We start from the raw sequence: 21710 nt of genomic DNA, 5'->3' as shown, positions 1-21710 counted from the left end.
TTTGTTTTTGCACAATATGCAAAAATCCTGAAGCCTCTTGAAAATGTGAGAAATGAAATATTGGATGTCATCAGGTATAAATAACAGAAAGTTAGATTACAAAACATAAGAATATTTATTTGTTATATATAAAAATTACAAAATCGTTTTGAAAATAAATTTCATACTATATTTACTTGGGTGGGGAAAAAGTCATTATCTGAAATAGCATTTAATATGACAAATTTGGAACTTAAAAGTGGTACTTACTTCATCTTCAAGTGATGGGAGAGGAAGAGGAAAGGAATTAAAAATACTAAGCGTTAGAAGTCGAACCTAAATGGAAAAGAAAAGTCAACCTTCAAATTTTGTATTAAAATGAGAATAAGAGTTAACTGTAATTAATTTTCTTTGTATACCCCAAGAAGTGTAACAAATATTCTGATAATCTAATATTTCATGAGTAGTTCCTTATCAACAATTTTTCCAAATTAGTCTGTTATTTGTCAGGTCTTGGATTTGATCAACTTTTCCATTTTGATTTTTTTTTTAAATATTCCCAAGTACATCAAAACACCAGTACCTTGATCTGTCTTTGAGTCTTTTTATTCCCTACCCTTTTCATTTCAAATATGTTTATTAAAATTTTGCTTCCTTTAAAAGGGAAGATACCGTATAAGATTCTAAGTTAACAGATTTTTGAATAGTAAAAATGTCATATTCTCTTCTGATTTCATCACTTTTAGTATGATTCTGCCAGTAATAAATCTAATTGTTCTGAACTTATTTTTGATCAACTAACTCTAAAACCAAAATGTTAAAACTAGTTTGAATACTATATCTACTATACACAGCTTGTGTTATGGTTGATCGTTGTTCAATATTACAACCAGCATCCCATCTTACCAGTGTTAATCATTTAATTATAAATATAAATAAATAAATACAATTTTTAAAAAAATCAGCTAACACTTTTAATCCCTTATAACCAGTAGGCAAGGCCATTTTGACTGTAACTTCTATTTTCAAATTTAATTTACCATCCTCACTGAATCAGTTTATACAGCCAAAACTCTTGACGGTTCTACAGGACTCTTTTTTGCCTAATTTCACACTATTGCTATATCAGTAATTTAGTTTCAGACGGAAACTAAATAACCAGGAGACCTCCATACAACAGATTAGATATGTGGAGAGTAAACTAGGGCTTCTGATCAAATATGTGATTTTTCTGTAGCTGTTCTGTAGTTACAAGGTATCCATTTGGATGCTAAACAAACTATATTCTATACTGCCTTAAAACTATATGTACATTACAATGTATAACCTAAGCATCTATACTGGATGGAACTTGGAAAAACAAACACAAGTACAGTTTTTCTTAAGGAAATTAAGGTGGTGAAGAGCGAAAAGTTGACTACTGAAACAACCCTAAACCCAGCAGCATTAAAGACAGGTATCAAGGAAAAGAAGTAAAGCTAGCAGATGAATTATGTTACTGAAACCTCCAGGCCCAAAGATCCAATTTTAAGATCAGTACTGAAAACAGCAAAAAGCTTAAAACCTGAATGACAGCATATGATTTCATAATCTATGCTATTGATTAATGCATATTTTATTAAAATTTATCTACACAGAACAGCAGCTACTGGCTATTAATTATTTGAACTTACTGTCAAAGCAAATAAAAACTATTAGGCTAGTGTATTATCTCTTCATATTTATGAATTTAGGGATACAAAACACATGTTGAAATGATTATTTTACTTATTATTAATAAAATAACAATTGACACTTCGACCCCTGTATTGAGATCATCATCAGAAAAATACATGTGTATATGAAAACAAGCTACATGCTCTTGCACTCTACAAAGGTAAATTGAATCGATGCTGTTAATTGATCTTTTACTTAGCCTAACCTCTAGTGGTAAAAAAAAAATAAAACACCTCCTAAAGTCCTCCAGTACTAAGCTTTAAGTTTTTCTTCAGGACTTGGACACAGTTCATGTTGCTATATTAAGATTTTCTTTCTGGACAGTTCAGGTTGCTATTGAATGTAAAAAAAAAAAAAAAAAAAAAAAAAAAAAAAAAAAAAAAAAAATCTTCCGGACTTATACAGTTCACGTTGCTATTGAATGTTTTAACAAAAAAAAAAAAAAAAAAAAAAATTTTTTTTTTTTTTGCTATAATGGTTTTGTGTCCTTAAATTCGTAAATATGAATGCTGATCACCGTAACCTTAAAAGAAAGTGTATTATGTGTGTTAATTGTTTGTGAAGTCCTGGCTGGTTAATCTGTTTTATGGGATGGAAAACACTTGCACCTCTGTATGAGAATTGTTAATTCACCTTTAGTTGAAAAGCCCATATAAAGGCACTTAACATCCTAGATAAGATTTGAATCCAAGTCTTTCCAACAAAAGGTTGATACTAAATGAGCCAAAGAAGGTATCAACAACAGCAACATATAATACAGTGATGATACAACAGATGTGAAAGGAAGTTGCCATGTCTTATAGAATAAAACTCCTCAGCGCTAGACCACCAAAAGAAAGAGCATCGTGAATTCGATTCTAGTCGTGAACTAGAGGAACTTTTTATAAGCCTTTTTTTCGAGTGGGTTCTCGAATTAGTTGATCTCTGGCATGGTCAAGCAGGTTTTTTTTTCTGCTGGAAACTTGGGTTTTTCATCCCATAAACTCAAGCAAATTGACCATAGAACCAACATTGTTTCATTAAAAATATTGTGTTAGGGTTAGAGATCATGAGATGGCCATTTCTTCACTGCATGCCACTTAAATTAGTGATAGCCTTGGACCAGCTGTCTCTGATTGGCTACCACTGGAGATTGAACTGCCTACTGATGAAGGAAGATAAATCAAATTCATATCGTAAATCGAGTGTGAAGATATGGATGAAAAAAAAAATTATCTATAGCAAAACAAAGAAAAAATAAAGAGGTGGGGAAAGAAGAATAAGTTAAAGTTTTAACTAAAATTGTACAATTGCATATTTCTGGTTGAAAAAAAGGATAATAAATACTCAACATGAAACATTTTACACATTGAAGTTTTCAATGTTCTTGCCTATTTTCATAGCACTGTCTTTTTATTCCTGATTATCAAGGCGAACTTTATTACAGCAGTTACTAAATTTCATTTTACAGTACAAGTTCTACAGACTTGTACTGTAAAATCATCTATAAAAATAAAAGAAATTAGTTGAATATATGCAATTTTAATATCAGGCCTAATGCCACTCTCCTTCATAATGTGATTCATATAGATGATTAACAGTGAATATAATATGCACTCTTGTACATTGTAATCTGCATTTCTCAGTTTTTAATAAGAAGACTCATACAGGCCATTATATCCATGCTGAATCTCATCACCATCCCAGTCAAAAGACTGGAACTATTAAAACACAGGTTCATTGGGCCCGCTCCTCATGTTCTTCAGATGAACTATTACAGACAGAATTGCAACATATTATTATCACTTTTTTTATCTAATGGTTATAAGAATTCTTTCATCAAAAGAGCTCTGAGCAGTTTTGGTATCTCTACCTCTTCAAATACAGAAGAAATAATTCGTATTCCTATCCCTTATATGCAAGGCATTAGCGAACTCATAGCAAAAGTTTTAAAACCGCTAAATATTTTTGTTGCCTTTTGCCCCATCAGAAAAATCTCCACCTTTCTCACTTCTCCAAAGGACAAGCTTCCACATCTCAATTATCTAGGTGTCTACCAGATTCCTTGCTCTTGTGGGTTATCTTATTTCAGACAAACAGGAAGATCTACTTTTTTTCAGCTAGAAGAACACAAGTCTTATATTCAATACCTTGAACCTGAACAGTGTGGACTTGCAGAGTATGCCATCAACACTAGACATAGAGTTCAATGGAACAAGACAAAAGTCGGTTCCTCATGGAACAGCTTTATAAAGAAACATGTGGAACTTTACTTCACTCTCCTAACTTAAACAGATCCGATGGTCTACATCTATCCCTTTTGTGAAAGATGCTATTTTTAAATCAGCTAATCTTCACTAACTTTTTTTAATTCTATATATATATTATGTATATGGGGTCAGTAGGTGTCACACTGATATGATCGTCGGCATGTCAAGAGCTCCTGAAAAGATCAGTAGTATTTTATGTTATCATTGGCAATTTTACTAGAATTTTATGTAGTATTGTTTGCTTTTCGTATCTTGGTGTGTTGTGCGATTATTGTGTGTTTTCTGTGTTATTTTAATTATTATTTTTAAGATAAGATAGCGTCCACATGGCACCGATTAAAAAAAAAATGGCGGCCAGGTCACCTTGTTTGTTTAAGAATTTTGATATAAAAGAGTTTATGCAATGTGCTATCTGTGAGATGTATGCTTTGCAAAGAGCGGTTGGAGTCTGGTTAGATGGTGATAGTGGAGTAAATATGTGCAGAAAGTGTAAGGAGAATGAGGATCTAAAGCGTGTTTCGGGTGGCGAGAGTGAAATCGTTAAAGAAAGTCAGAATATAGAAAATAGTGATGTGATAAGAAATTGTGGGGTAGTACCAGATAGGTGTGAGAGCGACATTGAAAGTGTAAATGAAGGTAGAAATGCAGAACGAATGGATGATTTAAATGATAATGAAAATGGTGAGATAGATGCAAGTAGTGAAATCGCACGGTTGAGCGGAGCGATACATAGAGCAAAGCGACAACTGGGGCGTATGCAAAAATGTGTACCGAACGTACCGACTAATAAACGCCGAAAGTCTGATACGAAAAATAAGAGAATGTTCGTAAACGTAAATAAAATGAAGGAGCGAGTGCTGCACAGAGATTCGTTATTAAGAGGTGCGATAGTTGAGAGTTTAACGAAATCGTACCAATTGGGTGCGAACTAAAGGATGTCAGCGAGTCTATTAGAGCACAAAAACAGAGGGTGAGAGAAATGATAGTCGTGGCAGGAACAAATGATTTGAAAGAAGACAAAATGGAAATGATAGAGGATGTGAGGAAATTACTTGAGGTAGCAAAAGAGAAGAGTGAGAGAGTTAGAATGGTGAGTATTTTGCCACGGTATGACAGTGAAGTGTTTAGAAGGAGGGCCATAATTGCCAATGACTTTATGCGTGGGTTATGAATGGATAGTGGTGTGGAATTTGTGGATGTGTGGAGTGAGTTCGATGGGTAAAAGGATTTATATAAGATGGATGGTTTACATTTGAATGAATTTGGTGTACGGAGGCTTGAAAACGTGTTGATGAATGAAGTGGAAGTGAATGTACAGACTCAGGGAAACTAGATTTATTAAGGGGGGGGGAATAGATATGCAGACTTTAGGGAGGCAGTTGAGTGTATGAATGAGTATAATATGCCCGAGCGACTACTAAGGACAACAAATCATATAAGCCCATTAGTATAAGGCATCAAAGTAGGGATCGAACTAATGGGCTTCTGCAATTCATGTACACTAATGCTAGGAGTATTAGGAACAAGGAGGAGGAGTTTTTGGCCTTGGTTGGCACTTCCAGGCCACAGGTTGTTGGAATTAGTGAAACATGACTGACAGAAGATGATAAAGCTTGAATGTGACGGGTATAGTGTGTTCAGGAGTGACAGGGAGAATAAAAAAAAAAAAAAAAGGGGGGGGGGGGAGTGTTATTGATGATAGCTGATGAGTTGCAGCCAAGGAGTATAGAAGTTGAACTGCAGGATACAGAAAAGAGCACATTTGAGGCTATTTGGTGTGAAATAGAGGCTAGCAGAACAAAATATACAATTGGGTGCTGCTATAGACCAGGTGATGGAATAGATGGTGGGGATAGTATGCATAGGCAAATAGAAGAAATGAGCAGAAGCAGGATAATTATTATGGGTGATTTCAATTATGGTAACATTGACTGGAAGAAGGGGAGGGCACGCAGGAGGAAGGAATTGGATTTTATGTGCTTATTAAGGGACAACTATCTGCGACAGCATATAATGAAAAATACTAGGGGCAGAGAGTGCTTGACCTAGTAATCGCATCTGAGAATGTGGTAACAAACATGACCATGTTGCCACCAATTGGTGAAAGTGATCATAAGATCATGACTTGGGAGGTGACTAAAGGAGTGGAATTTACAATTAAGACAAGGTACATGTGGAATTACAGGGCTGGTAAGTATGACAAGCTTAGGAGTGTGCTTAGCTCAGTGCCATGGCATGTAAAACTGCAAAGGGCTGGATGTAGATAGTGCACGGGAGGTGGTTAAGAAGTGTTTGCAGGAGGCAATGGTTAACAGTATACCAAGAGCCCGAATAATAAATCAAGTAGGGGTTAAATGGATGAATAACACTATTAAGCTTGAGCTGAAAAAAAAAAAAAAAAAAAAAAAAAAAAAAAAAAAAACAATTGTGGGGGTAATTTAAGGAGAAAGGTGACCAGCAGGTGCAGGAAAAGTATAAAGCTCAGGCCAGAAAGGTAACAAGGGTGGTAAGAAAAGCACGAGCGGATTATGAAAGAAAATTGGCTATGCAGGCTAAAGAGAATCCCAAACAGTTTTTTCAATATGTTGCAAGTAAAAGGAAAAATGCTCATGGCAGAATGATTTTAAAAAATGCTGAGGGTAGGGAGGTAACTAAATCAGTCAATATAGTGGAATTACTGAGCAAGCACTTTGCAAGAGTATATCATCCAGGTGGTGACATTGCAGGAATGGAAGAACCAACAGCTTATACTGGAATTGTGATGAATGAAGTAGAGGTAAATAGTCTATTACAGAACCTCAATGTCAATACATCTGTGGGATTGGATAGTATACCAGCTCGTGTCTTACGTGAAGCGGCTAAAGAATTGTCAGTGCCCTTAACCATTTTGTTTAATTTGAACCTCGAGCCTGGGTTAGTCCCAAGGGGGTGGAAAGAGGGGAAAATAGTTCCGCCGCATAAAGGTGGTTCCAAGGCTGCAGTTGAAATTTACCGGCCAATCAGCATAACAGGAATCATTATGGTCTTGGAGAAAATAGTCAAGAGGAAAATACAAGATTGGATAGACGAAAATGGGATACTGTATCGGGGACAGCATGGTTTTGTGAAGGATCGGTCATGCCTCAGTAACTTGCTCAGGTATTATAACGCAGTGACAGCTGAACTGGATAAGGGTAATGGGTTTACAGTGATTCTATTGGACCTTGCTAAGGCCTTTGACAGGATACCACATGGAATTCTAATCAGTAAAATGCAACATATGGGGATGAATATAGGGTTGGTGAGATGGATAGGAGGGTGGTTGACGGAGAGATATCAGAGAGAGGTTTATTCAGGAGTAGAGTCCAAAAGACAGCCTGTGACTAGTGGTGTGCCATAAGGATCTGTTCTTGGACAACTGCTGTTTAATTTGTTCATTAATGATATAGGAAAGGATCTGAGAGGAACAGTTCATTTGTTTGTGGATGATGCAAAGTTGGGTAGGGCAATAGTGAATGCAGATGATGTCAAAATTTTGCAGAACGATTTGGATAGATTGGAGGTCTGGGCTAAGGAGAATGGATGTCAATTTAATGTGGCAAAATGTAAGGTTATACATTTTGGGATGAAAAGATTAGCAGCAGTTTACTACATTGGTGGAACTGTACTCCAGGAAATTGATGAGGCAAGAGATTTAGGAGCGTTGGTGGATAAGGAGTTGAAGTTTAGGGGGCACATTGCAAAAGTGGCCAAATCAGCTCATCAAATTACTTTGACGAGCAGAAACAAGCATGTTATTGTTCCTCTGTATCGAGCCTTGATACAGAGCCCAGATTTGGTCACCTAGGTTTCTTCTTGATGGGAAGGAGGTTGAGAGGATCCAGAGGCGAGTGACCAAGATGATAGCAGGTCTGTGGAATGAACCTTATGAGAACAGGTTGAGGCTTTGTGGGTTGCAAAAATTGGTTGATAGGTGGAGAAGGTGAGATATGATTGAGACATTCAAATTACTGAAGGGTTTCTATAAAATTAATTCAGAAGATATTTTTGAGAACAGGGCTGGTTGTAGGAGGACTAGGGGACATCCATGGAAGCTCGGCAAGAGTGTGGTTAGTAAGGATGTTAGAGCTGGGTTCTTTACTTTTAGAGTGGTGAATGAGTGGAATGGGCTGCCAGAGTCTGTGGTGGGTGCTGTGACAGTGAAGGAGTTTAAGGCGAGGTATGATAGATACTGTGTGAATGTCGAATAACTGTGATGAACATGATTTGGGGCCTCCCTCGATGAGTCTAAGGACTCCCTGGAGTTACCCATGATAATAATAATAATAATAATAAATAATTATTTAATTATTTTTAGTTAACTAACACCAAAAATTTCTAGACAAAGTGAATTTACTAAGATCAAAACTAATTTCCCCTTTAAATTCTTATACTGTACTTCTAGTATCTAAATAACAAGTTCAAAAATAAGTTGGGTGCTTAAGGGTCAAAGCTGTATAACTGAGAGAAGACCTCCACATAGCCTTTAAAGGAATGCGGAGAACCGACCAGGGCTTCTGACCTAATGTCCAATCCTCACCTTCTCGTGGTGCACCCTGTTGGGTATCTACTTTGATACTGAACGGACGAGGATGGGCTGGCAATTTGGGATTTAGCCGACCAAATTGTATTTTTATTGGTTAAACCAAAATAAAAAATGATGGTACAACATGACAATATTTCATGCCGGCTGGGGCGTCGCCTGGTTAAACAAGGCCCCCGTTGTTTTCGCCAGGGAACCAGGGCGAACAGCGAAAAGTCAGCTACTGGAACAAATCTGAAAACAAACCCCAACTCAACATCACCAGAGTTAAAGATCGGTACTATCAACGTAAGAAGCCTGAATGGCAAAGAAATGGAGCTAGCAGAGGAATTAGATAAGTACCAGATCGACATAATAGGGGTGAATGAAACAAAAAATACCAAAACTGGTGAGATCTTTCTGAGCAATAAATACAAAATGTTATATTCAGGCAATGACGATCAAGGAAAAGAAGGTGTAGCCATAGTATTCAACACAAAATACGAGGCTAATCTTCTTGAATGGCAGTCAGTCTCAAGTAGAGTAATGTGGGCAAATATGAGAATGGGGAACTGGACAATGAGACTTATTTGTGCCTATGGTCCCACAGAAGGTTCTACTAAGGTAGAAGTGGAGGAATTTTTTGACGCTTTAGAAAAAGCAACTGACACAATGAAAAAGGAAAAGTTGGTCCTTGTTGGGGATCTAAATAGCAGAGTAGGAAATGATTGTGAGACATACAAAAATATTTTGGGAAAATTTGGAGAAAAGAGCAAAGCTAATAATAATGGCAAATATCTGTTGGATTTCTGCTCAGGACATGGACTAGTTATTACTAACACCATGTTCCAACATAAAAATGTGCATAAATTCACATGGAGAGAAGAGGCAAGGAATAAGAAAAGTCTCATTGACTATGTTATTGTTGATAGTGATGTTTTCTCCCTGGTGCAGGACACCAGAGTGTACAGAGGATTTGAAATTGGAAGTGATCACTATTTAGTCTTGAGCAGGATAAAATTGAATTTCATATTGAAAAGAATAACATGTAAGAAAGTTTTAAAGCGAATAAAAGTTGAGCAGCTCTCAGATGTAAACTGTAGACTAAAATACAGAAATATTATTGAAAAGAAAATGAAAGAGTTTGAGAACAGGAATCAAACCTTGGAGATTCAGTGGCAAACTCTGAAGGAAACATTGATTGATTCTGCCAGAGAGGCATGTGGTGAGGTTGTGTGCAAAGATAAAAAAATCAGAACTCCCTGGTGGACACAGGAAGTTAAAGAGGCAGTGAAGGAAAAGAAGAAAGCATATCAAAAGTTCCTGGCAAATAAGTCAGCTTTTACTCTTACAGAATACAGAGACAAATGTAAGAAAGCTAAACAGTGTGTAAAACTAGCTAAACAAAAGTCATGGGAGGACTTTGGCAAGAATATAGAAAATAAATATCAAGAAGGTGGCAAAATATTCTGGAGGTTGTTGAAGAAGCTTAGGAATGGAGGAAAGAGTGCTGTAAAAGGAATTAGAGATGATAAAGGTGAAATGAAAACAGGAGAAAAAGATATCCTTGAAGTATGGAGTAATTACTTTGAAAAACTGCTAAATGAAACAATCAGTGATGACAGCACAGTGATAAAAAACACTGACCAGGCATGCAGTCAGGAATACATATCCATACTTGAAGTAGAAAAAGCCATCAAAGGCTTGAAATGTGGAAAGGCAGCAGGAGTAGATGATGTTCGACTAGAAATGCTGAAGTATGGTGGTATAAGAGTCTTACAGTGGCTGCACTGCATAGTTCAGAAAGCCTGGACAGAGGGACGAATTCCCGATGATTGGAGTAGAGCTCTCATAGTACCCATATATAAAAAGGGAAATAAAACTGAATGTGAGAATTACAGAGGTATTTCCCTACTGAGTGTTCCTGGCAAGATCTATGCAAGTATACTTGAGAAACGGTTGAGAAGAATTGTGGAAGAAAGGCTTGGTGAAGAACAAGCTGGATTCAGGCCAAATAGAGGCTGTCAGGATCAGATCTTCACTCTACGACAAATAGTCGAGAAAGCATGGGAATATAACAAAGATCTGTATTTAAGTTTTGTCGATTTGGAAAAGGCGTATGACAAGGTGCCAAGAGAGAAGCTATTCAATACGCTGCAGTTATATGGTGTCAATGGGGCATTATATCAAGCAATACTTAGTCTTTATTTGAGTTGTAAGTCAGCAGTTAGAATTGAAGGAAGTACAGGAAGATGGTTTAATGTTAAATCTGGTGTGAGACAAGGATGTACATTATCCCCTCTGTTATTAATTATCTATATGGATCACATTATGAAGGAATGTGGTATTAAACCTGATATCAAAATTGGAGATGTTAATGTCAGCTCTTTGCTTTATGCGGATGATGTTATACTTCTAAATAAATCCGCTACAAGTCTGCAAGATTCTCTGACTAAATTGAATAGCCGTTGTAATAGATATGGTATGAAGGTCAGCAATAAAAAGACAAAGACAATGAAAATAGGCAGAATCATTGAAAATGTCAACTGTGTTGTGAATGGAGAACCTGTGGAACAAGTAAAACCTTTCAGCTACTTAGGCACAATTTTTACTGAAGATGGTAAACTAAATATAGAAATAGACAACAGAATCAGCAAAGCTGGTATCGTGGGAAGTCAACTGAATAAATTCATATGGAATAAGAAAGAAATTAGTCGGAACACTAAATTAGCTGTATACAAGACTGTGTTCAAACCAATTTTAACTTATGGATCTGAGAGCTGGGTCAGAAGTAAAACACTTGACCAAAGACTAGAGACCGGAGATATGAGAGTCCTGAGAAAGATTAGAGGTGTGAACAGATGGCATCAATGGCAATATCATATTAAAAATGAGGATATTAGGAAAGAACTTGACATTGTCAGCATCCAGGAATGCGTTAGCAGAGCTAATCTCAGATGGTATGGTCACTTAAATAGAATGGGAGAGGAAAGATTAGCAAAACAAGTGTTCTCTGCCAGGTTGGCAGGAAAACGACCCAGAGGAAGACCAAGATATAGGTGGATTGATACGGTACAAAGTGCCTTAGACGATAGAAATATAAGATCTGATAATGTTGGAGTCTTGACAAGTAACAGATTGATTTGGAGGAAAATTGTAGATAGGAAGTTAGTAATGATGTAATTTTTTCATGTAGTACTGTCATATCCTGTACACCCCTTGAGGGTACATGGCAGGAATTTGATGATGATGATGATGAAAATAAGTTGACCAATTTTAGTCGTTATATGATTTTAACTTCACTTTAGTTTAATTCATAAGTGAATTTAACTAACATGTAGAATATAACACCATATAAAAACCTAGGAAATTTAATGACCTTTTTTTAGTTATCTTACATTAGCCACATAGGTGGTGCCTTTTGGAATTGTTGATTATTGTTCTATTAGCTTTGTACTGAAGATGCCTTTGATACTCAGGAGAAAATTATACTAATAAATAATATTTTACGTGAGTTAATTCTGGTATTATAATTTATTTAAAAGTGGTGTCACTGCTTGGTTGTCACTGGTATTATAATTTATTTAAAAGTGGTGTCACTTTCATTTAGCAATGTTTCAAAGTAATTACTCCAAAAAATCTTTATTATATCTAATTCCTTTCACAGTACTTACTTCTCCATTTCTAAGATTTTCAATAGCCAAGAACAACTGTAATAGCAGTAAACAAGTCTTCCCATGGACTCTGTTTAGCTACTATTACAAATTACTTTGTTTTGTTACATTTGCTCTGAATTCTCTCAGAGCACATGCTGACTTACTTGCCAGGAACTTTCAATATGCTTTCTTATTTTCATTGACTTCCTGAGTACACTATGAAAGTTTGATTTTTCTGTCTTTACAGATAACTTCACTTCATGCTTCCCTGTCTTAATCAATGAACCTCCAACATCTGATTCTTTTTTTAAAAACTTTCTTACTTTCCTTTTCACATGATATTCAAGTTTATCCTGCTCAAAAATAAATGGTGATACCCTGCTCTGCTAATGCCTTTTATTATCTAAAGAGAGAAGGCAAGGCTCTTAAGTCCTAACTAACTTTTGAAAACTAGTTGGCAGCTAATCTCCAGCTTTAGACAACCACAGTAAGGTGGCTCAAGATGATTATCAGTGATTTTAATTGGCACCTGAAGAGGAAAGCAATGCCCAAAACTGCTACCATCTCATGTTCACTAACACTACATATTATTGTCTGGTGTATTGAGTTCAACAGTCAATTTTCTTGAGTTTATGGAATGAAAAACCTGAATTTCTGGGAGAGGAAAAACCCTACTTGCCCATGCCAGAGATCAACTAACTCAGGGGACCAATAAAAAAAGGTCAAGAAAAAAAAAGTTACTGTAATTGACAACTAGAATCAAACTTGGAACGTTTACTTAAATATAAAGAGCCAATAGGCTTCATTTCGGTGATATAAACATTATTTAAATTAAGGGGATATTAAATCCCACATTGTTTTAAAACCGAATAAGAAACTCAAAGATTAGAATCAGAAAGTTTCATGCCGAATATAGTAAACTATAAAAGTATCGGCGATTACTAGCGTGAGCTAATGCAAGTAGTCCTAGTACATAGTACAATACCGGGCAACTCGTATCAAAGGTGGTAAAGTTCTGATCGCTATTCTTGGTATTTTCCATAATGTAAAAACACATTTCCTAGGAAATGTATGTTGTTATTATATTATGGTGGGAAGTCACTACCCAGACCGGTTTCAATGTGGGATTTAATATCCCCTTAATTTAAATAATGTTTATATCGCCGAAATGAAGCCTATTGGCTGGCTCTTTATATTTAAGTAACTTAATGGATGCACCTGTTTGACAACTCGTATAGCAGAGTATATAAGTTCCTTTTGCTATACCCTTTGGTATTAATTTGGTCTAGCTACTCACTGACGAAACCTCAAAAAAGGCTGAAACCGGTCTGGGTAGTGATCTCCCACCATAATGAAATAACAGCATACATTTCCTAGGAAATGTGTTTTTACATTATGGAAAATACCAAGAATAGCGATCAGAACTTTACCACCTTTGATATGAGTTGCCCGGTATTGTACTATGTACTAGGACTACTTGCATTAGCTCATGCTAGTAATCGCCGATACTTTTATAGTTTACTATATTCGGCATGAAACTCTCTGATTCCAATCTTTGAGTTTCTTATTCGGTTTTAAAACAATGTGGGATTTAATATCCCCCTTAATTTAAATAAACTTAGAACAGCCTTTCTTTAGGCGACATAGCACCATAGATACAAATGTCATTTCCACAAACAAACATATTTCTACATAAGCTTTATGGTGATCACTTCCTATTTCAAATCTCTGCATTCCCATGTTCTCTATTGGAGTGAAAATATTGCTATCAATAATAACATGGTCAATGAGACTCCCCTCTCCCATTTCTCCATGTGAGTTTGCATACATCTTTATGTTGGAACATGGTATCAGTAATGACTAGTCCATGACCTGAACAGACTAGCAAATAAATACTTAATATTATTCTAAGCTTTGCTCTTTTCTTCATATTTTCTCAAAACATTTCTATATGTCTGGTATTCATTTTATACGCTGTTTTGATCTCCAACAAGAACCAACCTTTCCTTTTCTTTGTGTCATCTGCCTTTTCTAATGACTCAAAAATTCCTCAATTTCTTCCTTAATTGGAATCATTTAGGACAATATGTGGACCACATATCTCACTGTCTGATTCCAAATTTTGACGCTTGTCCACATCGTGCTGCTTGATACTGCCTGGCATTCAAGAAAATTGTCCTCGTTTTTAGTGGTGAATATTATACCTACTCCTTCTCTTCCCTGATCATCAATGCCTGACTATAACAGCTTATATTTGTTATTTAGAAATGCCTAACCTGTTTTTGTTTTTTTGAGTCAGTAACACCAGTTATGCCAACTTGGTACTTCTGAAATTCAACAGTTCCACTTCTTTTTCATGGATGCCTATTACAATTAAGGTGCCAATCTTTAATTCTGCTGACACTGATTTGGACTTTGTGGAGTTTACTCTGGCAGGTGACTTTTTCACTGTTTGCTCTGGTTTCCTGATGAAAACAGTAAGGGGCCCTTGTTTAACTTGGCAACTCCCCAGCCTATATGAAATTCCAGAATTCAGGATGCAATTGGGAAGCTAAATCCCAGATGTCAGCCCATCCTCATTCATTCATATACACCCTCTGCCCAAAAAGAAAAAACCAAACTTTTCGAAAATAAAAGAAACTAACGGTGCCACCTGTTGTATCTTTTTGTTGTCAAAAGCTACAACCTTCATTAGTGTTGTGTCAACTGTTTATGACATTTGTTTCATTAGAAGCTGAGTTATAGTGTGCCAAGAGTGACATTGTGTTTTGATGAATGGTCGGAAAATGAGTTTCAAACAGAGAGCTGCGATTGACTTTTGTGTTAAACTTGGTAAAAGTTTTACCAAAATGCATCAAATGCTTCAAAAAGCATACGGCGACGAATGCTTATCCCATACTCAAGTTTCCGAGTGGTTTAAGCAATTTCAAAGTGGTCGTGATAAACTTGAGGATGGCAAAAAGCCGGCCCATCCAAAAAGTGTGTGATTTCATCAAAGAAAACCCAAAATCATCCGCGAGATTGATTGAAGATGAATTGGGGATTCCAAAATCAACTGTGCACAACATTTTGACCTTTGTAAATTGAATTCATGATTTTTTCCCCACAAGTTGACCGACAACCAAAAAACGTATCGAATTGAACACTGCAAGGACCTCATTAAACTACTTGTAAGGACTCAAATTTCCATGAAACAATTGTTACTGGTGATGAAACGTGGTGTTTTGAGTATGAGCCCAAAACAGAGTGCTGAGTAGAGACCACCAGAAGAGGGGCATCCAAAAAAAAAGTCGCTTGGAGAAGTCAAAAGTAAAGACAATGTAGGTTGTTATATTTGGGCAACAATAATCAAGGAAAGAAAGGAGTAGCAATAACATCTTAATAAACATTAAGTTTATTAAGATAAACTTCTTGATCAGAGGGCAGTTTTCAGTAGAGTTGTGTGGGGAAACTTCAAAATGGAGAAACAACAGACAATGAAGCTTATTTGCCTGTGACTCCACAAAAGGTTCTTCTAAGGAAGAAGTGGAGGAATTTTCTGAGTCATTAAAACAGGCAGCCGACATAAAGAAAATGGAAAAAGTAGTCTTTGTTGAAGACCTGAACAGTAGAGTAGGATATGAATCCCACCAGGCATATACGAACATTTTAGGAACATTTGAAGAAAAGGGCAAGGCTAATAATGATGGTATTTACTGGACTTCTTCTCAGGACATGGACTAGTCATTATTAACCATGTTTCAACATAAAGATGTAAACATGTTCACATGGAGAGAAGACAGGAGAAATAAGAAAAACTTCATTGTTGATAGTAATATCATCATGCTCATTCAGGATATAAGAGGATACACAGAATTTGAAATTGAAAATGATCATTACATAGTACTAAGCAGAAAAAAATGGATATCACATTGAAAACAATAGTATGGTGTTTTCAATGTGGGTTGAACATACAATAGTATGTTCAACCCACAGAACATCAACCACCACAGCCCTTAATTCTGACCTCCAAGCCATCCTCCAATGGGGCTCAGATAACCTTGTCAACTTCAACATTAGTAAAACCCAGTTCTGTCTTATTTCTCACAAAAAAGAACCTTTTCCCCAGCAATGTTTTTGATAACACTCAAATTCAAAGACAAGATGAGATTTTTCTTCTTGGAATTACCCTGACATCAAGCCTCTCCTGGCATAAACACATCACAACCATTGCATCCTCAGCTTCCAAAAAACTAGGTTTTCTCTTTCACTCAGGAGGCTACTTCACCTCTAAACAGCTGTTAACATTATACAAATCACAAATCTGCCCAGCTATCAAATACACTTAGAGTGGGGGGGGGGGGGGGGCTCTTAAAAGCTCCCTCAAAATGCTTGACTCAATACAGATGAGAGCAATTAGACTGATAAATGACCCATCTCTCACCAACTTGCTCCCAGTCACTTTCACATAGATGCTTGGTCCCTGCGATTTGTATATTCTATAAATATTTCCATGGGAAATGTTCATCAGAAACAGCATCAATAATTCCCACACAGTGTTCTTATTGGAACACGTACAGCTGCAGTCCAACATCCTTTCACAGTACACCTTGAAACCCACAGAACAAGTTTCTTTTCCTCCTCCTTCATCCCTGCTACTGCAGTATTGTGGAATAGTTCCTCCCCCACCAACATATTTCCAAAGGAATACAACATATAGGCTTTTAAATCAAATGTAAACAAGTTTCTCCTTTCCCAACCCACTACCCATATTCGGTACTAACATACTATAGGTTGAACAGCCAACCTCTCGTATATGGGCCCGACATAAAAAAATTTTTAAAAATGTAAGAAAGTTTTAAAAAGAATTCAAGTTGAGCTCCTTTTACAGGTAAACTGTAGCTCAACAATAAAAACATTACTGAAGAAAATTTGAAGCAGTTTGAAAACACAAAGCAAACCTTGGAGTCTCATTAGTAAACTCTGAAGAAGACACTGATTGATTCAGCTAGGGAGGTTGTGGTGAAGTTATCTGCAAGGATAGAAAAATAAGAACATCATGGTGGGCATGAAAAGTTAAAAAAGCAGTTTTGGAAAAGAAGCATATCAAAAGTTCCTAGCAAATAAGTCGACAGATGCCCTAAAAGAATACAGCAAAAAAATGTAAGCAAGCTAAGCTATGTGTAAAAGCAGCTAAACAAAAGTTATGGGAAGACTTCGGTAAGAGCATGGAAAATTAATATCAGGACAGTGGCGAAATGTTCTGGAGGCTATTGAAGAAGCTTAGAAATGAGGAAAAAGTACTGTAAAAGGAATCAAAGATGATAAAGATGACATGAAAATTGAAGATAAGGTAATCCAAGATGTCTGGATCAGTGGTTTTGAAACTTTGTTAGAATGCAGGACACCTGTTTTCTTTGCTGGACATTCATGTAATTAACCATACTAATTTGGCAAAAAAAAAAAGTCCTTAGTATTATCAGAAGATGCCCTATCTACACTATTACATCTTTCAATGAACTACTTGCACTAGTAGGAATTTTCTGCATTAGCGAACATTAAATGTAAGAAATAGGAGTGACTTCTTTCTCTTGATCAAGAATTTCGGGTGTGTTTTCCTGCGATTTAACCACATATTAAACTATTGTGCAAAGGTATACAAGCCCATATTTCTCATTAAATTATAATCATCATCATCAAATTCCTGCCATGTACCCTCAAGGGGTGTACAGGATATGATACTACTACATGAAAAAAATTACATCATTACTAACATCCTATCTACAATTTTCCTCCAAATCAGTCTGTTACTTGTCAAGACTACAACATTATCAGATCTTATATTTCTATCGTCTAAAGCACATTTTACCGTATCAATCCACCTATATGTTGGTCTTCCTCTGGGTCGTTTTCCTGCCAACCTGACAGAGAACACTTGTTTTGCTAATCTTTCCTCGTCCATTCTGTTTAAGTGACCATACCACCTAAGAATTAGCTCTGCTAACGCATTCCTGGATGCTGACAATGTCAAGTTCTTTCCTAATATCCTCGTTTTTAATATGATATTACCATTGATGCCATCTGTTCACCCTCTAATCTTTCTCAGGACTCTCATATCTGTGGTCTCTAGTCTTTGGTTAAGTGTTTTACTTCTGACACAGCTCTCAGATCCATAAGTTAAAACTGGTTTCAACACTGTCTTGTATACAGCTAATTTAGTGTTCCAACTAATTTCTCTCTTATTCCATATGAATTTATTTAATTGACTTCCTACCATACTAGCTTTCTTGATTCTGTTGTCTATTTCCATATTTAATTTACCATCTTCACTAAAAATCGTGCCTAAGTAAATGAAATGTTTTACTTGTTCCACAGATTCTCCATTCACAACACAGTTAACATTTTCAATGATTCTGCCTATTTTCATTGTCTTTGTCTATTACAACAGTTATTCAATTTAGTCAGAGAATCTTGCAGACTTGTAGCAGATTTATTTAGAAGTATAACATCATCTGCATAAAGCAAAGAGCTGACATTAACATCTCCAATTTTGATATCATGTTTAATACCACTTTCCTAAATAATGTGATCCATATAGATAATGAATAACAGAGGGGATAATGTACATCCTAATCTCAAACCAGATTTCACATTAAACCTGTACTTCCTTCAATTCTAACTGCTGACTTACAACTCAAATAAAGACTAAGTATTACTTGATATAATGCCACATTGACACCATATAACTGTAGCGTAATGCCTTTTCCAAATCGACAAAACTTAAATACAGATCTTTGTTATATTTCCATGCTTTCTCGACTATTTGTCATAAAGTGAAGATCTGATCCTGACAGCCCTCTATTTGGCCTGAATCCAGCTGGTTCTTCACCAAGCTTTTTCTTCCACAATTCTTCTCAACCAGTTCTCAAGTATACTTGCATATATCTTACCAGGAACACTCAGTAGGGAAATACCTCTGTAATTCTCACATTCAGTTTTATTTCCCTTTTTATATATGGGTACTATGAGAGTTCTACTCGACTCATCAGGAATTCGTCCCTCTGTCCAGGCTTTCTGAACTATGCAGTGCAGCCACTACAAGACTCTTATACCACCATACTTCAGCATTTCAGGTCGAATATCATCTACTGCTGCCTGCCTTTCCACATTTCAAGCCTTTGATGGATTTTTCTACTTCAAGTATGGATAAGAATTCCTGACTGCATGCCTGGTCAGTGTTTTTACCACTGTGCTGTCATCACTGCTTGTTTCATTTAGCAGTTTTTCAAAGTAATTACTCCATACTTCAAGGATATCTTTTTCTCCCGTTTTCATGTCACCTTTATCATCTCTAACTCCTTTTACAGCACTCTTTCTTCCTTATTCTTGTTGAGAGGCTTATACGCTGGTTAAACATGATAACTAATATTTAAGGAATTGACAGTGTATACTAGAAATATAGATTAAATAAACTTTAATTTATACTTTCCGATATTTCGGCGAACGTCACGTTGCCATGTTCTTGGGAACTTACTACTAAGACAGGTGCACACAAGTACTAATAACAGCAAATGAGACTCAATATTTCTAGTCTCTACTCAATAATCTATATTTCTAGTATACGCTGTCAATTCCTTAAATATTAGTTATCATATTATCACTCTTTCTTCCATTCCTAAGCTTCTTCAACAACCTCTAGAATATCTTACCACTTTCTTGATATTTATTTTCTATGTTCTTGCCAAAGTCCTCCCATGACATTTGTTTAGCCAGTTTTACGCAGTGTTTCGCTTTCTTACATTTGTCTCTGTATTCTCTAAGAGCACAAGCTGACTTATTTGCCAGGAACTTTTGATATGCTTTCTTCTTTTCCTTCACTGCCTCTTTAATTTCCTGTGTCCACCATGAAGTTCTAATTTTTCTATCCTTGCAGACAACTTCACCACATGCCTCTCTGGCTGAATCAATCAGGGGTTTCTTCAAGGTTTGCCACTGAATCTCCAAGGTTTGATTCCTGTTCTCAAAATCTTTCATTTTTTCTTCAATAATCTTTGTTTATTTTAGTCTACAGTTCACATCTGAGAGCTGCTCAACTTTTATTCACTTTAAAACTTTCTTACATGTTATTCTTTTCAATATGATATTCAATTTCATCCTGCTCAAGACTAAATAGTGATAACTTCCAATTTCAAATCCTCCGTACACTCTGGTGTCCTGCACCAGGGAGAAATCATCACTATCAACAATAGCATAGTCAATGAGACTTTTCTTATTCCTTGCCTCTTCTCTCCATGTGAATTTGTGCACATTTTTATGCTGGAACATGGTGTTAGTAATAACCAGTCCATGTCCTGAGCAAAAATCCAACAGATATTTGCCATTATTATTAGCTTTCCTCTTTTCTCCAAATTTTCCCAAAATATTTCTGTATGCCTCACAATCATTTCCTACTCTGCTATTTAGATCCCCAACAAGGACCAACTTTTCCTTTTTCATTGTGTCAGTTGCTCTCTCTAAAGCATTAAAAAATTCCTCCACTTCTACCTTAGTAGAACCTTCTGTGGGACCACAGGCACAAATAAGTCTCATTGTCCAGTTCCCCATTCTCATATTTGCCCACATTACTCTACTTGAGACTGACTGTCATTCAAGAAAATTAGCCTTGTATTTTGTGTTGAATACTATGGCTACTCTTTCTTTTCCTTGATTGTCATTGCCTGAATATAACATTTTGTATTTACTGCTCAGAAAGATCTCACCAGTTTTTGTCTTTTTTGTTTCAGTTGTTTTTGTTCCAGTCACCCCTATTATGTTGATCTGGTACTTATCTAATTCCTCCGCTAGCTCCATTTCTTTGGCATTCAGGCTTCATATGTTGATAGTACTGATCTTTAACTCTGGTGATGTTGAGTTGGGGTGTTTTTCAGATTTGTTCCAGAAGCTGACTTTTCGCTGTTCACCCTGGTTCTCTGGCGAAAACAACGGGGGCCTTGTTTAACCAGGCGACGCCCCAGCCGGCATGAAATATTGTCATGTTGTACCATCATTTTTTATTTTGGTTTAACCAATAAGAATACAATTTGGTCGGCTAAATCCCAAATTGCCAGCCCATCCTCGTCCGTTCAGTATCCAAGTAGATACCCAACAGGGTGCACCACGAGAAGGTGATGATTGGACATTAGGTCAGAAGCCCTGGTCGATTCTCTGCATTCCTTTAAAGGCTATGTGAAGGTCTTCTCTCAGTTATACAGCTTTGACCCTTAAGCACCCCATTAAATTATAAAAATGATGTAATTATTAACTCACTAATAAAAATTATTCCAGTTTGTATTACTTACAATTTACTTGTTCCTCTTGTATTAATAAATAATGCTGTTGAAAATATAAAATAAAAAACCCTGGAGTAATTACTTTGAAAGACTGTTAAACAAACCAAGCAGTGACAAAACTGTACTACAATATTTTCAAGACGAATGCAAAGAGGAGTACATATCAGTACTTGAAGTAGAAAGAGCCATCAAAAACTTGAAAGGTCGAAAGGAAGCTGGAGTAGATGATATTCGACCAGAAATGCTTAAGTATGGAGGCATA

The 21710-nt window shown here is 36.2% G+C and overlaps 1 protein-coding gene across 1 annotated transcript in view; it reads right to left on the bottom strand.

The window, feature by feature from the left end:
- The window catches only part of LOC150094892 (small subunit processome component 20 homolog), a 468852-nt gene that overhangs the window by 360373 nt on the left and 86769 nt on the right, over nucleotides 1-21710 (bottom strand). The window contains exon 12 of the mRNA XM_090410975.1: nucleotides 250-315. Within this exon, the coding sequence (XP_090267101.1) occupies nucleotides 250-315 (66 nt within the window). The remainder of the gene's footprint in view (nucleotides 1-249; nucleotides 316-21710) is intronic.

This window comes from Typopeltis vanoorti, chromosome 21, assembly GCF_054136105.1.
Source record: "Typopeltis vanoorti isolate ZY-2024b chromosome 21, IOZ_Tvanoo_1.0, whole genome shotgun sequence".
Taxonomy (NCBI): domain Eukaryota; kingdom Metazoa; phylum Arthropoda; class Arachnida; order Uropygi; family Thelyphonidae; genus Typopeltis; species Typopeltis vanoorti.
The sequence above is the reverse complement of the archived record's forward strand: the minus strand, read 5'-3'. Positions and strand labels throughout refer to the sequence as shown.